Source organism: Podarcis tiliguerta, assembly GCF_965153285.1.
Source record: "Podarcis tiliguerta genome assembly, chromosome: 8".
Taxonomy (NCBI): Eukaryota; Metazoa; Chordata; class Lepidosauria; order Squamata; family Lacertidae; genus Podarcis; species Podarcis tiliguerta.
In genome coordinates this window covers 69,776,284-69,788,939 of record NC_139541.1, presented here as the reverse complement: position 1 = coordinate 69,788,939, position 12,656 = coordinate 69,776,284, and the positions used below count along the sequence as shown (strand labels likewise).

At 43.0% G+C, this 12,656-nt stretch overlaps 3 protein-coding genes across 4 annotated transcripts in view; all 3 read left to right on the top strand.

Annotated features, from left to right (window-relative positions):
* LOC310684682 (sulfotransferase 2B1-like) overlaps positions 1 to 486 on the top strand; it is a 10,580-nt gene extending 10,094 nt beyond the window's left edge. For both annotated transcript variants that reach the window (XM_083456146.1, XM_083456147.1), the window contains exon 7: positions 192 to 486. The gene's annotated coding sequence lies outside the window, so the exon portion shown is untranslated. The remainder of the gene's footprint in view (positions 1 to 191) is intronic.
* Positions 487 to 1,770: 1,284 nt separating this feature from the next.
* Positions 1,771 to 11,634, top strand: LOC310684541 (sulfotransferase 2A1-like). Its single transcript, XM_083455858.1, has 7 exons — positions 1,771 to 1,962; positions 3,648 to 3,792; positions 4,175 to 4,371; positions 6,506 to 6,623; positions 7,878 to 7,972; positions 9,353 to 9,533; positions 9,721 to 11,634. The coding sequence occupies exons 1-7, from the start codon at positions 1,786 to 1,788 to the stop codon at positions 9,828 to 9,830; spliced, it is 1,023 nt and encodes a 340-aa protein (XP_083311984.1). The 5' UTR covers positions 1,771 to 1,785; the 3' UTR covers positions 9,831 to 11,634.
* Positions 9,849 to 12,656, top strand: part of LOC310684558 (alpha-tectorin-like) — a 20,712-nt gene continuing 17,904 nt past the window's right edge. Inside the window, exon 1 of the mRNA XM_083455896.1 lies at positions 9,849 to 9,984. The gene's annotated coding sequence lies outside the window, so the exon portion shown is untranslated. The remainder of the gene's footprint in view (positions 9,985 to 12,656) is intronic.

Sequence of the window (12,656 nt, the reverse complement as noted above, 5' to 3'; positions counted from 1 at the left end):
GGAAAAGAGAGAAACCAAAATTGACAGATTTGCCCATTCTTACTTGTGAAGCTTTAGGAAAATGCAGCTAAGTAAGTCTAGGCCATCGACATGGAAGCATGACTACTCCTGGGGTCCCAGTTGAGGGAGGGCCTGGGAAGAACAGCCAGGGAGCAGGTCCTGCTGTTCCTAAAAAAAGCCACTTGAGGCAGCTGCCTTGCTTCATCCAGTGGAAGGGCAAGTCCTGAGCAAGATGAAATGGGGTCCTGATTTTCGTTGAAGTAACCCTCTTGTGTTGTTCCAGGCATCTCTGGGGACTGGAAGAACCACCTGACTGTGGCACAGAATGAACACTTTGACCGTGTTTATCATGAGAACATGCAGGGTCTGCGCATGACATTTCCATGGGATTGAAGAATGTCAGATTATTCCTCCTGCTATTTTTGATCCTCATGCTTCTCATGGTTGAAGTGTGTCCTGCTAAATAAACAGATTTCTGAATAGAAATTGTATGGTTTTGTGTATTTTTAAATTTACATATGTGAATCCTTTTAAGGGTGTTTTTTTTTTTTAAGCTTCTGGGCTCCCAGCACCTACTGGAATTTATTAAAATGTCCCTTTTGGCTCCCTGTGTAGTTCATCCGCTCAGCTGCGTTTGCTGGAGTTACCATAGGAACAAGATGTTTTTCATGGGTGTTCCAGTAAGATCTGGCAAACTACAGAAAGTCGCAGGAGTAATTTTAATTTGTTTAAGTTGTTTACTTCAATACTGTCACTCCTTTTCACTCTACCAGACAGGTTTATGAGCCCTCCATCCCACACAAATGGGATGGAGGGCTCATATGCCCCACCCCTAATTCTTCAGGCTGCAGCAGCCTCATTCTTCCATCATTGCCTGCCTTTTCTTGTTGCACCAAGGAAGAGGCGTCACCATTTCTTGCTTAGCTCCTCTCCTTGAAGTCAACATGTCTTCTTGCTAGTGGTTTCTAGTTAGAACCCTTTGCTCACTTCTAACTGGACACTACTGGTAGAAGCTGTTCTGATTTCTGGCCTTAAGGAGGGCCTTAAGATACAATCTGGCCCAGAGGAGATGAAATAATTTGGTGCATGCCTCATGGGTTTCTCTGGGTGCCTTGGGGCTTGTGAACAGGCTCCAACTCTGCAAAGAAGCCCTGTGACACAACTGCATTTATTTTGATCTGACAAAGAGAGTCTCACAACTCAGCCTGAACAGCTTTCTACCATCAACAACAGACAGCATGACAGAGAAGCAAACACAGGAACTAGAACCTGCAACACACCCGGATGCCAGCTCAGGCCACATTCATGCCATACATTTAAAATACTACGCTAGCAATTTAAACAGCCATGGCTTCCCCCAAAGAATCCTGGGAGCTGTAGTTTATTAAGGGTGCTGAGAGTTGTTAGAAGACCCCCATTCCCTTGCCAGATCTACAATTCTCAGAGTTTCTGGTGAAGAACAATAGCTTATTAAACCACACTGAAAATTGTTTACTGACCACCTTTGCATGGTTAATTGATAAACTGGAAACTGGTTCACTGAGGCATGGCATTGGGGGAAAGAAGACATCTGGAAAGCCCAAACCCACCTTGTCCATTATCCGTATGTCTTTAAGAGATAATATACAAGGTTTGATTGGGGGTTTTTTTAATAAAAAAAAATCTGTCCCTCTTTTGTTTTTAATTGTTTGTATTTTACATGTAAGCCACCCTGAGTCCCTGTCAGGGAAAAAGGTGGGGTATAATTTTATTGTTGATGATGGTGGTGTTGAGGAGCAGCAAAACATGGTGGGCAGCACAGGCAGTTTCCGGGCCACCTCACTTGGAATGTCTCACTTTGAGGAAGGACCCAATTGGCTCCTCCTCCTCAGAATGAGAAGGGTAGAAGAAGGAGCAGCAGAGAAGCCTCCAACTAGTCATCTGCCTCATCATTGGACAGCTCACTTGCCTGGTCTTCTGTTGGTAGGTGCCATAGGCTGCCCATTAAAATCTATCTATCTATCTATCTATCTATCTATCTATCTATCTATCTATCTGCAAATCACCATTCTAAGGGATTTCAGAAGTAATCTACCCAGCTTCTACTCATATTGATCCGGTACCGAACTCCAACGTATAGTTAAGGTAAAGGTAAAGGTACCCCTGCCCATACGGGCCAGTCTTGACAGACTCTAGGGTTGTGCGCCCATCTCACTCAAGAGGCCGGGGGCCAGCGCTGTCCGGAGACACTTCCGGGTCACGTGGCCAGCGTGACATACCTGCTCTGGCGAGCCAACGTATAGTTAGCAGAGTAAAAAACTTAAAACACGTTGCAGGATTCCCAATAAATAGACCAGACGCAATTAATATTTCATCCAGCAGAGCTTTACTGCTACTGAAGGCAAATGAGCATAATGGTCACAAATCCAATACATCCAGGATTGGTACTGTCCATAAGAAATCGAGTTGCAGCAGACTTAAACTTACAATAAGTTTTAATAAGACAAAGCCTTAACGCTATATACAGAACACCACACCAGAAGAGAGATAGAAAGAGAACGTGAAACCCAGGCTCCTTCTGGCCTTACTTTTATAGCATGACCTTGACAGAAGAGATAACACAACCAGTTTAAGCCAGCTGTACTCAGCTTCTCTGAAGGAATAAGCCAAACATCATGAACCTTCTGCTTGTTTCTTTCACACAGAGAAGCTTCCATAACCCTCTTGAATTAATTAGAATAGGAAAGATCTCTGCATATCAGATCAGTACTTTCTGCACTAAGAAATGCAAACTGACACTTAAGGCATGATAACATATCTATCTCTAAATCACTATAAGTGTATCGATATATATTTAAGTGTGTGTATAAGAGAGAGATAGAGTTTGAGGCGGGGAAGCCATACAGTATGTAAGACTATGTAGCTAAATGTTTAGACTTCTACCTTCCTCAGGGATACAGTTGGGATTTCAAATGAACACCATTAGCCTGGATGACAGTTTTAAGAACACTCGGGATGGAATAATTCTAAGGAGTGTGTCATACACAATACATTGTTGTTGTTTTTAATTTAAGAAAAGGAAAAGGCTACATGGGAAACAAGCACTGTATTCTAGATGAAAACCATTGTTGATTATTTGTGCCTTAAGATGACTGATTCAGAAATCCTCTTTCTTATAATGGTGGATTTGATGGTTGCCCCATAGAAAAAATATGTATTTTATATCTATTTATTACATTTCTTCAGGGAGCTCAAGGTGGCGTACATAGATCTCCTCTTTTATTCTCACAACAACCTTGTGAGGTAGGTTAGGCTGAGAGTGAGTGACTGGCCCAAAGTCACCCAGTGGCTGGGTGGGGATTTGAACCCTGGCATCCTAGGTTCCAGTATGGCACTAAGCACTACGCCATGCTAGCCCTTTAGCAAGATTCCCATTCATGGCTTGGAATAAAGGGCTGAATGTTTAATTAAACATTGCAACTTGCCTTATACCATATCAGGCCATTGATCCATCTACCAACTTTCCTGTTGCTCATCTTTATGCAGAAATGTTACTTTGATACCTCCAGTTCAGATAGGTTGAGGGCCATCAGAATTAAAATGCTTTGTAACAGGTTGCACAACTTTCTTGGTCCAGGTTACTGATCTATTTATTTTGATGTCTTTAGCGTTTTTCAATGTCATCACCATTTTTCGTCTACAATGGGATCTTATTCCCCACAGCGCTGTCCTCAGCAGAATCGCTCACCTATCTGGAAAAAGAATTTCGCTTCTTGGATGACGATCTACTGAGTGTCTCTTACCCCAAGTCAGGTAGGAAAGACAGTGTGTGGAATGAGAGCTGCAGAACATAAACAGGGAAAGGTCATTTGAATTGGCATTGGCAAATCATTTATCTTGTTTATTTATTAAATGCCCATCCTGCTCTTCCTCCCATAGGAGCCCAGGGCAGCAAACACTAAAATGTTAAAGCAATAATATTAAAATAATAAGATTTTGTGTTTTTTTAAATAATGCACATGAAAACACCAGACAATTCAAAAACATTTAAAACAGTCACATCCCCTCACCACTAATAATTTCATATTGCCAGGAGGTTTGCTTTGGTTGTCAAAGTAGTTGTAAGGTGTGCATTGCAGAACCAAAAGGGCTGTGGGAGAAGAGGCAGCCCTATGATTGCTATACTCCCTCCTAGGTGGCCGTTGGATGGCAGAGATCTTGTCAGCGATCCAGCAAGAATGGGACCCCTCGTGGGTTTGCAGTGAGAAAATAACCTGGATCGAGACTTTTGATGGCATGAAGACTGCCTTGAAATATCCTCCACCCAGAATCTTGGCTTCTCACCTTCCAATAAACCTTTTCCCTAAGACCTTTCTTGAGTCCAAGGCCAAGGTAAGAGAGGAACAATTCACACAAAAAGGCCTGATCATGTCTGTCTGCAGTAAAGATACTGGGAATTCCGTACTGTCAATACAGTATTTGGCACAGCCCATTTCCAGGAAGGTGCCGCAAGGGTTGTTTGTAGTCATAGCAGTAATAGTACAAGCTTAGAGAGCACTATAAGAAAGACTCTTTAACCATCAACTTAATTCCAGAATGGCACTGTGAGTTAAACCACAGAGCCTAGGACTTGCCTATCAGAAGGTCGGTGGTTCGAACCCCCGCGACGGAGTGAGCTCCCGTTGCTCGGTCCCTGCTCCTGCCAACCTAGTAGTTCGAAAGCACGTCAAAGTGCAAGTAGATAAATAGGTACCACTCCAACGGGAAGGTAAACGGCGTTTCCGTGCGCTTCTCTGGTTCGCCAGAAGCAGCTTAGTCATGCTGGCCACATGACGCGGAAGCTGTACGCTGGCTCCCTCGGCCAATAAAGCAAGATGAGCGCCGCAACCCCAGAGTTGTTCACGACTGGACCTAATGGTCAGGGGTCCCTTTACCTTTGCCTATGAATAGGTAATGTTCAGTCCATGACCTCAGCAGAGGACTGCTGTGGCCCCAGTTTGCTAGGCTGCCCCCAAAGCTCTCTCTGAAGCTGTGAAATGTCTCACTTTGAAAATTAGGCAAAATGTCAGAGTTCAAACTGTGTTTTCAGCTTTCGCTTCTGAGGGCCAGACTAGCTGATGTGATGATTTGGCAAGTAGGAAGCCATGCAGGTGGGTTCTGAAGCCATATCTGTATGGTGAGGCAGGGACTGACTTTTTCAATCCATGCCACTGGCAATGTTCATGTATATTTCCTTAATGGTGGGGATCTTCACGGGGAAATGAATTAAAGAAAATGTTTTTTTTTAAAACCTCACACCAGTCCCATTTCCTCTGTCCCATATGGGGCCACCAGACACCTGCTCTTGAATAAATCTCAGAGCAACAAGATATCACAGGTTTCTACTATTTACACCTACTTAAGGTTCAGGAAAACTTTTTAAGGACCTCTAAAAGTTAGCCCTTTTTGAAATTCAATTCTTTTTAATTTTTCCCACCCGCACCCCCAAAAGGTCCCTAAAATTGAAGGGGCAATGTGGAAGGCAAAGTGTGAATTATGAGACTATAAATTCAGGGAAGGTTGCAAAGGAAATTTAAGCAGGAAAATTCCGCTTCATTTTGCTTTTAGCTTTTCTCGGGGTCAAACTTCCTATTATAGCAATTGCATAGCTAATAGCTTGTTATTGCTGTTTGGGGGAGGGGGTGATTTTCATTCAAACCATAGTATACAGAAAGGCGATTTTTAACCTTTCCCTTCCTGGCTGTGATCCTGATGAAAACTGCCCCTCCTCTATAGACTCAAGGCAAATCACCCGACACCTGCTGTTATTTTTTAAACCCCAGACATAGTTGCTAAGTGCAGGATTAAAGCAATTTTCAGAGCTACCTACATCTCAAAATCCTAAATCCTCAGAGATACAAAACTCTAAAATATAGGTGCTCTGAGGGAAAATCAGATATGATCTGGGATTAGGGATGGGAGAGATACAGTGTGCATTGAAAGGCAAATCTACTGACAGTGATCTTTCTAAATTTGTACCTCCTAGTTATTCCCAATGCAGTTCTCCCACCAGGTAATTTGTACAAAGATGAACATAAAAATGCATATTATTATGGGCCACCCCAGTCTCTGCCAAGTGGTGAACAGGATTTCAGGGGTCTTGGCACTTCACCAGGGTTGTGTTTTCTTTGGAAATGTAGCACAATGGAGGCTGTGCTCCATTTCCATATTTCTTAAAGATATTCGTCTCTGCTGTGCCTCGATTTCCCAATTGAAGCAACCCTGCTAAAGAGCCTGGAACCCTCTGCTCAGCAGACTGGGGTGGCATGCAACCTTTGTAACAATATGACTATTTGATTTGATTTATTTCCATGTCGCTTTTCATTCAAGTGACTCTCAAAGCGGCTTACAAACAATAAATATCACATAATAAAACTACAATAAATAGCTAATTTCCTGACACCCAACTTGGCTGCCACATTCTACCCAACGTTAGAGCTTCTCCTTCTGCTCCTTCCTTAAAATGTGCCCGCTGCCTCTCTTCCAGGTTATTTACACCCTACGAAACCCCAAGGATGTGCTGGTGTTGTTCCACCACTGCCATAAAAAATGGAAGGATCCTGGAAGTCTGGATAAGTTCTTGGATGAGTTCTTAGATGGGAATGGTATGGAAAGAGGCAAATCGGCTCACCCAGGGCCGTCTTTAGCATATGCGTAGCTGGGGTGCAAAGATCCGCCCAGCGCCCCCAAATTTAGTTAATTTCGCATGCATGGCGCCATTGAGAATGGCAAGCGCCCTCGTTGAGTCTGAAAAGCGCCGCCGTGGTGAATGACAAGCGCCGCTGCTGACTTGGCGCTTCTTTGGTAAATGAGCGCACAAAGTCAAAAGTCCTTTAGTGAAACAGCAGGTATACATTTTGGTAATACCTGAGCTCCCATTGCTCAGTCCCTGTTCCAGCAGGGATAAATCAGAAGGAAGGTGGGAGGTGCCATGTTAGTTAAACTCATTTCCTTTTAAAATTAATAACATCCTTAAGTGGTGAATGGCCTGAATGTGTGGGGCGGGGATATAGCGGGGTCTCAAATTCAGTGTTTTGGGGCAATAATATAAGGAATGTGTGACACTGGAGTTGTTACTGGACTACAAATGCCATCATCCCTGACCACAGGCTATACTTGCTGGGTGTCAGGGACTGGGCAGAGGAGGAATGGTGGAGACCGCCTCCACATCCTGACCCTTCCAGGGAGGAGGAAGAGGAAGACAGCCTAGATTTACAACAGGGGTTTGAGGGAGGTAGCTGCTCAGAGGAAGGTGAGGGGTAAAGCTCGAAAATCATGGGATAGCCAGGACAACACCCGGCTGACACGTTGCCATTAGAAAGCACCCCAGACCTTCCATCTCACGGAACCCGGCGAGCCTTGAAAGTAGGAAAGCAAAGAGCTCAAAGACAGAGGGCACATAGCAGCAACCGTAGAAGTGACGAATGAGGAAGTGGGAGGGACGGTGGAGATTCACTTGGAACAACGCCATTATCCAAGAAGCTGGGTTCTATAGTCCCTCTCTATAAAGATTGAAATGAATAAGGACAGTAAGAAACTTTTCCTTGTCTGTATACTTTCCTGGGCAACCAGCTGGAAGCCGCTGACAGCACCCTGACACTGGGGCTGATGGGAGGTGTGGTCCAAGAGAAGTGGTAAAGTTGCTGTCTCACCCCAAACTCTGTGTCATTATATAGTCTAGTAACTAACTGGCAGTATCTGGATAGGATTCAGGAGTCTCCTGCTGCTATCGTGCTTTTGTTTGAGAAAAGCATTAGATGTTCCTTGCTACCTTCTTGGTTAGTCTGTTCTCCCCGAGTCTTCCTTGACACACCTCCCTACTGTTGATGCTTACTGGTGCCTCCGTTTTCCTCTTCCAGTGTCCCATGGCTCCTGGTTTGACCACGTGAAAGGCTGGCTGCAGATGAAGAAAAGGGAAAACTTCTTTTTCATCACGGTTGAAGAGTTAAAACAGGTGTGGTCCAACCTTAGCACTTGTCCTGGAGTTGTCCACACTTCAGCTTGTCCCATAGCTAGGAAGCATGGGCCCAGCCGGTTTTCTGCTTTCTAGGCATGCGTCCAAGCTGTTTTGTGTTTGCCCCATTGCTTTCCCCTGGAAAACCTGCTCTTTAGCGCCAAGTCTGAGCAAACGTCCATCTGGAGAAAAACCTGATTGATGTTTGCTCCAAGTCAGCTATAAACAGCGGGTTTTCCTGGGGGAAAGTGGCAGAAAAGCGGAAGTGTAGATGAGCCCATTGTTATATTCACACATCCATAGTTACCTCACCTTGTTTATTGCTTATCTTTTTCATAAAATCTATATAGCACTTGATTAAAAAAAAAACACCTCAAAGAAGTTTACAATAGGTTGCCACTATTTTCTTTTGTAAATTCTGGTACTGTTTGCTAGATACATTTAAACATGTACAGCATTCCTTTCTGCATCTCTACATGATTAATAATAATAATAATAATAATAATAATAATATTAAAAATAAATTTTTATTTATACCCCACCCTCCCCAGCCAAGACCGGGCTCAGGGTGGTAAATAAACCTAATAGGAAAGTGACTTAATGGAAAAGAGCTTTATATCATGTGCAGAGTGCCCTTCCTTTGTCCCACATCAGACCAAGAATGCCATCAGATTAGCTATTTTGTATTTATTTCAATATCTCCTTTTACTTGTATTTTCTTCAACTTCTTACTTCAAAAAAAGACTTTTTTCTTTTAGGTGTCTGTGCACAGGGAAACAAATACTTGCATGCATGCCCACAACATGTGGAACCTCACACAAATTTATTATTTTGTGCAAATCTGATAGTTTAAAAAGCTTGTATTCCTCTCCCCCCATTTTTTTAAAAAAGTGTGCACACAGATAAAGAAATAGCCTATAATGGACCTCAGTTTTCCAGAACTTGTGAAGCACAAGAATATACTAATTGAGAAGGAATGTGGAGACACACAGCATGAAAACATTCCATCAAGCATCACACACTAGTATAGACAGGAAGCAACAGGACGGATCAAAACTGCTCATATGTGGATGAAGGCAAACAAATTTGCACATGGACTCAATGACCCATGCATATGTTAGTGCCCTAGTGTGGACACAACCAAGGTCTGCTGCTGTCTCAGATGCTCCTTCAGTGCTGAGCAGGCCAAGAGGCAGTCTGAGACAAAAAGAGAGGCAATTTTTTGAGAACAGGATTCTACTCTGGCTTCTGCACCATGGTGGCTGAGAGGTCAATACACTCATGGCATCAGTATTGTTAAATGCACCCTACAAACTAGCAGTAATGCCCTCTGTGTGTCTCTTAATCAGCTTCACAGTCATTTGCTTTTCCCTTCTGCAGGACCTTCGAGGGAGTGTGGAGAAGATCTGCCAGTTCCTTGGCAGGGAGCTGAACAGCCAGCAAATGGACTCTGTGGCGGAAAACCTCTCCTTCAAGAAACTGAAGAATGAGACTATGCCTATCTCATCTCGGAAGCGAGGAAGTATTTCGGTGCACAATAAACAGCCGCTTGTGCTGACAGGTAACAATATAGCTTATGGTGGAGTCCATGGATAAAGGCCATTAGGCAAAGGTGGTGGGGCGGGGCGGGTGAGAGTCTTTCCCTGTGAAGTGCCATTGACCAATGGATAAAGTTAATCAGGAGCCAGTGCTGAAATAATTCTGGCTGAACATCTTTGTGGTTACGAGTCCCTCTTGTGGTCTTTCAGGGCTCCCCGGGGATTGGAAGAACCACGTCACAGTGGCACAGAACGAACGCTTTGACCATTTTTATCCATCTCACATTAAGGGTGTGGGTGTGAGTTTCCCCTGGGACTGAAGAAGGACAAATGGTTGCTCCTGCTTGCTTTTTCGCATCCCCACACCCTTTTATCTCTCATATGATGCATGTCTCTCCTACCAAACCACCAGGCTGTATTGCTACCGAATTACTATTTCTTCAGATGTGATCAGAAGAAGCTGGTCAGTAAATGGTATGGTTGTATTGTATTTTGTGTTTTCAAATACAGTATGCAAGAGGTAGGCAACCTGTGGCCATCCAGATGTTGTTGAACTGCAAGCCCATCACCCCCGACCATTGGCAATGATGGCTGGGGCTGATGGGAGCTGGAATCTATTACCACCTGGAGGGCTACAGGTTCCCTATCCCTTCTGTATGCTATTTGTTTTGATTCTGTAATAAAATTGTATTGTATCTTATTGTATCCATAATTGTATTGATGCACAGCTAAATGCATTCAATTACCCATACCAACACAACAGATGGTAATGCTGTCAGCTTGATGTTATGGATATCAAAGTTATTTCCCAAACTGGCAGTCTCTCTCTCTCCCATCAACCCCCATTACAGAGCCTGTTCTGGCTGCTTTTTCCTTGTGATTGAAGCAATATCCTCTCATGCCAAAGAAACTCCTCCAGGGGGTGGGAGTTTTCTGGTAGTAAGTGATTCAATCATTAGGATTTGGAATGGGTGTGTGGACTAATGGTGACTTACCTGCCAGGTGCAAAAGTTGAGAATGTGACACATCATCTAGATAGCTTGGTTGTTAATGATGGGGAAGTGTCAGTGGTTCAATAACCTGTGGAAGTGTAGAGGCGAAGTTCTGGAAGCGACATTTCAGGTGTTAGGTAGGAGCTTGAGAACCAGAATATTCAAAGTCGCTTTCTCAGAACTGCTACCAGGTCCACATTCAAGGCCAATAAGACACAAAACGTTGAGAATTCTCAATGCATTGATGAGATGATAGGTGTAGGAGGAGTCTGATTTGTTAGGCATGGGGGAATGCGGGGGGGGGGGGGACAACGACAAACTGGGCCTCTACAAAAGTGTCAGGCTCCACTTCAACCAAATGTTGGTGTTTAAAATCAGAACACACTGAGAGGGATGCAGAGGAGATCAGGGAAACTGCTGGCCAGTTAGCTTAACATCTGTTCTGGAAAAAGTGGTGGAGAACATTATTAAATATGAAATTGTGAAGCATCTAGGAAAGGAGACAAGCTGAAGGAGAACCAGCATGGCTTCTGTGAAAGTAATTCCTGTCTAATCAACATTTAGAGTTCATAGAGGAGGTCCATAACTATGTTCATAGAGAGGGTCCATAACTATATAGGGGTGATCTAGTACAGAGTGTGTATTTAGACTTTCAAAAAGCCTTTGGTACAGTCCCACACAAAAAAAACACCAGAGTAAGCTTAGCAGTTATTAGATAAGAGACATATTATTTCATGGATCTGTAACTGGTTAACAACAGGAAACAGTTCTCACAATGGATGGATATAAGAAGGGGTGTCTCCAAGGGTCTGTATTGGTGCCAGTGTTTTTAATTTGTTCATAATAGAGTTGCGAGTGACAGTGAAGTGGTCAAGTGATGAAACTAAAATATTCAGTATTTCAAAGGAAAGAAGCGATCCAAAGAGGTCCAAAACAATTGCTCCAAACTGGGTGAATGGGCCTTAAAATGGAAAATATTGTTCTATGTAAGTGTATGTACATTGAAGCAAGAAATCCTAACTTTATATAGTGGATCACTCAATGAAGACATTGACCCATTGTACAGTAGCTGTGAAAAAAGGTGAAATTCATGTTAGGAAAGAGATTGAAAATAAAACTGCCAGTAGTCTGATGCTAGTCTACGGTGTGATCACATACTTTGAATACTGTGTTTTGGTATTGTTGCTGCACCTCAAAAAGGATATTGTGTAGATCTGGAAAAGGTGCAGAAAAATGCAAACAAAATGATCAAGGGGCTGGAGCAGCTCCTCTGTGAGGAAAGGTTGCTGCAGTGGGGACTTTTCAGGTTAGGAAAAAAGCAAGTAAGGGGAGACATGATAGAGAACAATAAAATTATGCACAGGGTAGAGAAAGTGGAGAAAGAAAAATGTTTCTCCCTCGTGTATAAACCTAAGAACCTGCAGTCTTCCAAGGAAGCTAAGGGCTCATCCAGATTTCTGCTTCTTATATTCTTTTGCTGTGGCTGATGGAGAATAAGTAAGTAAACATTCCTACTAGGGTTCCTTGCAATGTGTGGATGAATGCATGCGAGACAAATTTCCTACACAGAAGAAACTTATGGGTAAGTTGGCCACTTAACTCATCGCCAAAAAAGTTGAAATGCACCAGCTGCTACTTCCATGTGCTCACAGCTGATAGGCAACATCAAGACCCCTACTCTTGTTTTTTCAGTAATTGACCTTTAAACCAGACTTGGATAGTCCTTCAAAGAGAGGATTCCTTGAATAGAACTGACTTCTGTAAAGAAACAACCCCTGCTTCTATGTAGGATATGCTGCATGTGTCTTGGGTTTCATCACATCTGCACAGTGTTGCAACTCAAATAGTATGTAGATAACAACCATACTATCACAGGAACATTAGTGGTTGCTTTCTTCTGATATTTTTCGGACCTATACCGAGCCAGACCAGGAGATAAAATAAAAATTGAAAGAAATATAAGAGAAAATAAGTTGCCAGAAATTCCATATGAAAAGTTGAATATTTTAAATGCACCAATTCATATAGCAGAAATGCCATTAAACAAGCAAAAACAGGAAAAGCAACAGGCCCAGATGGACTAACAGCAAAATACTACCAAAAAAATTAGAAAATTACTTAATTCACCCACTACAAAATGTAATGAACGAAATA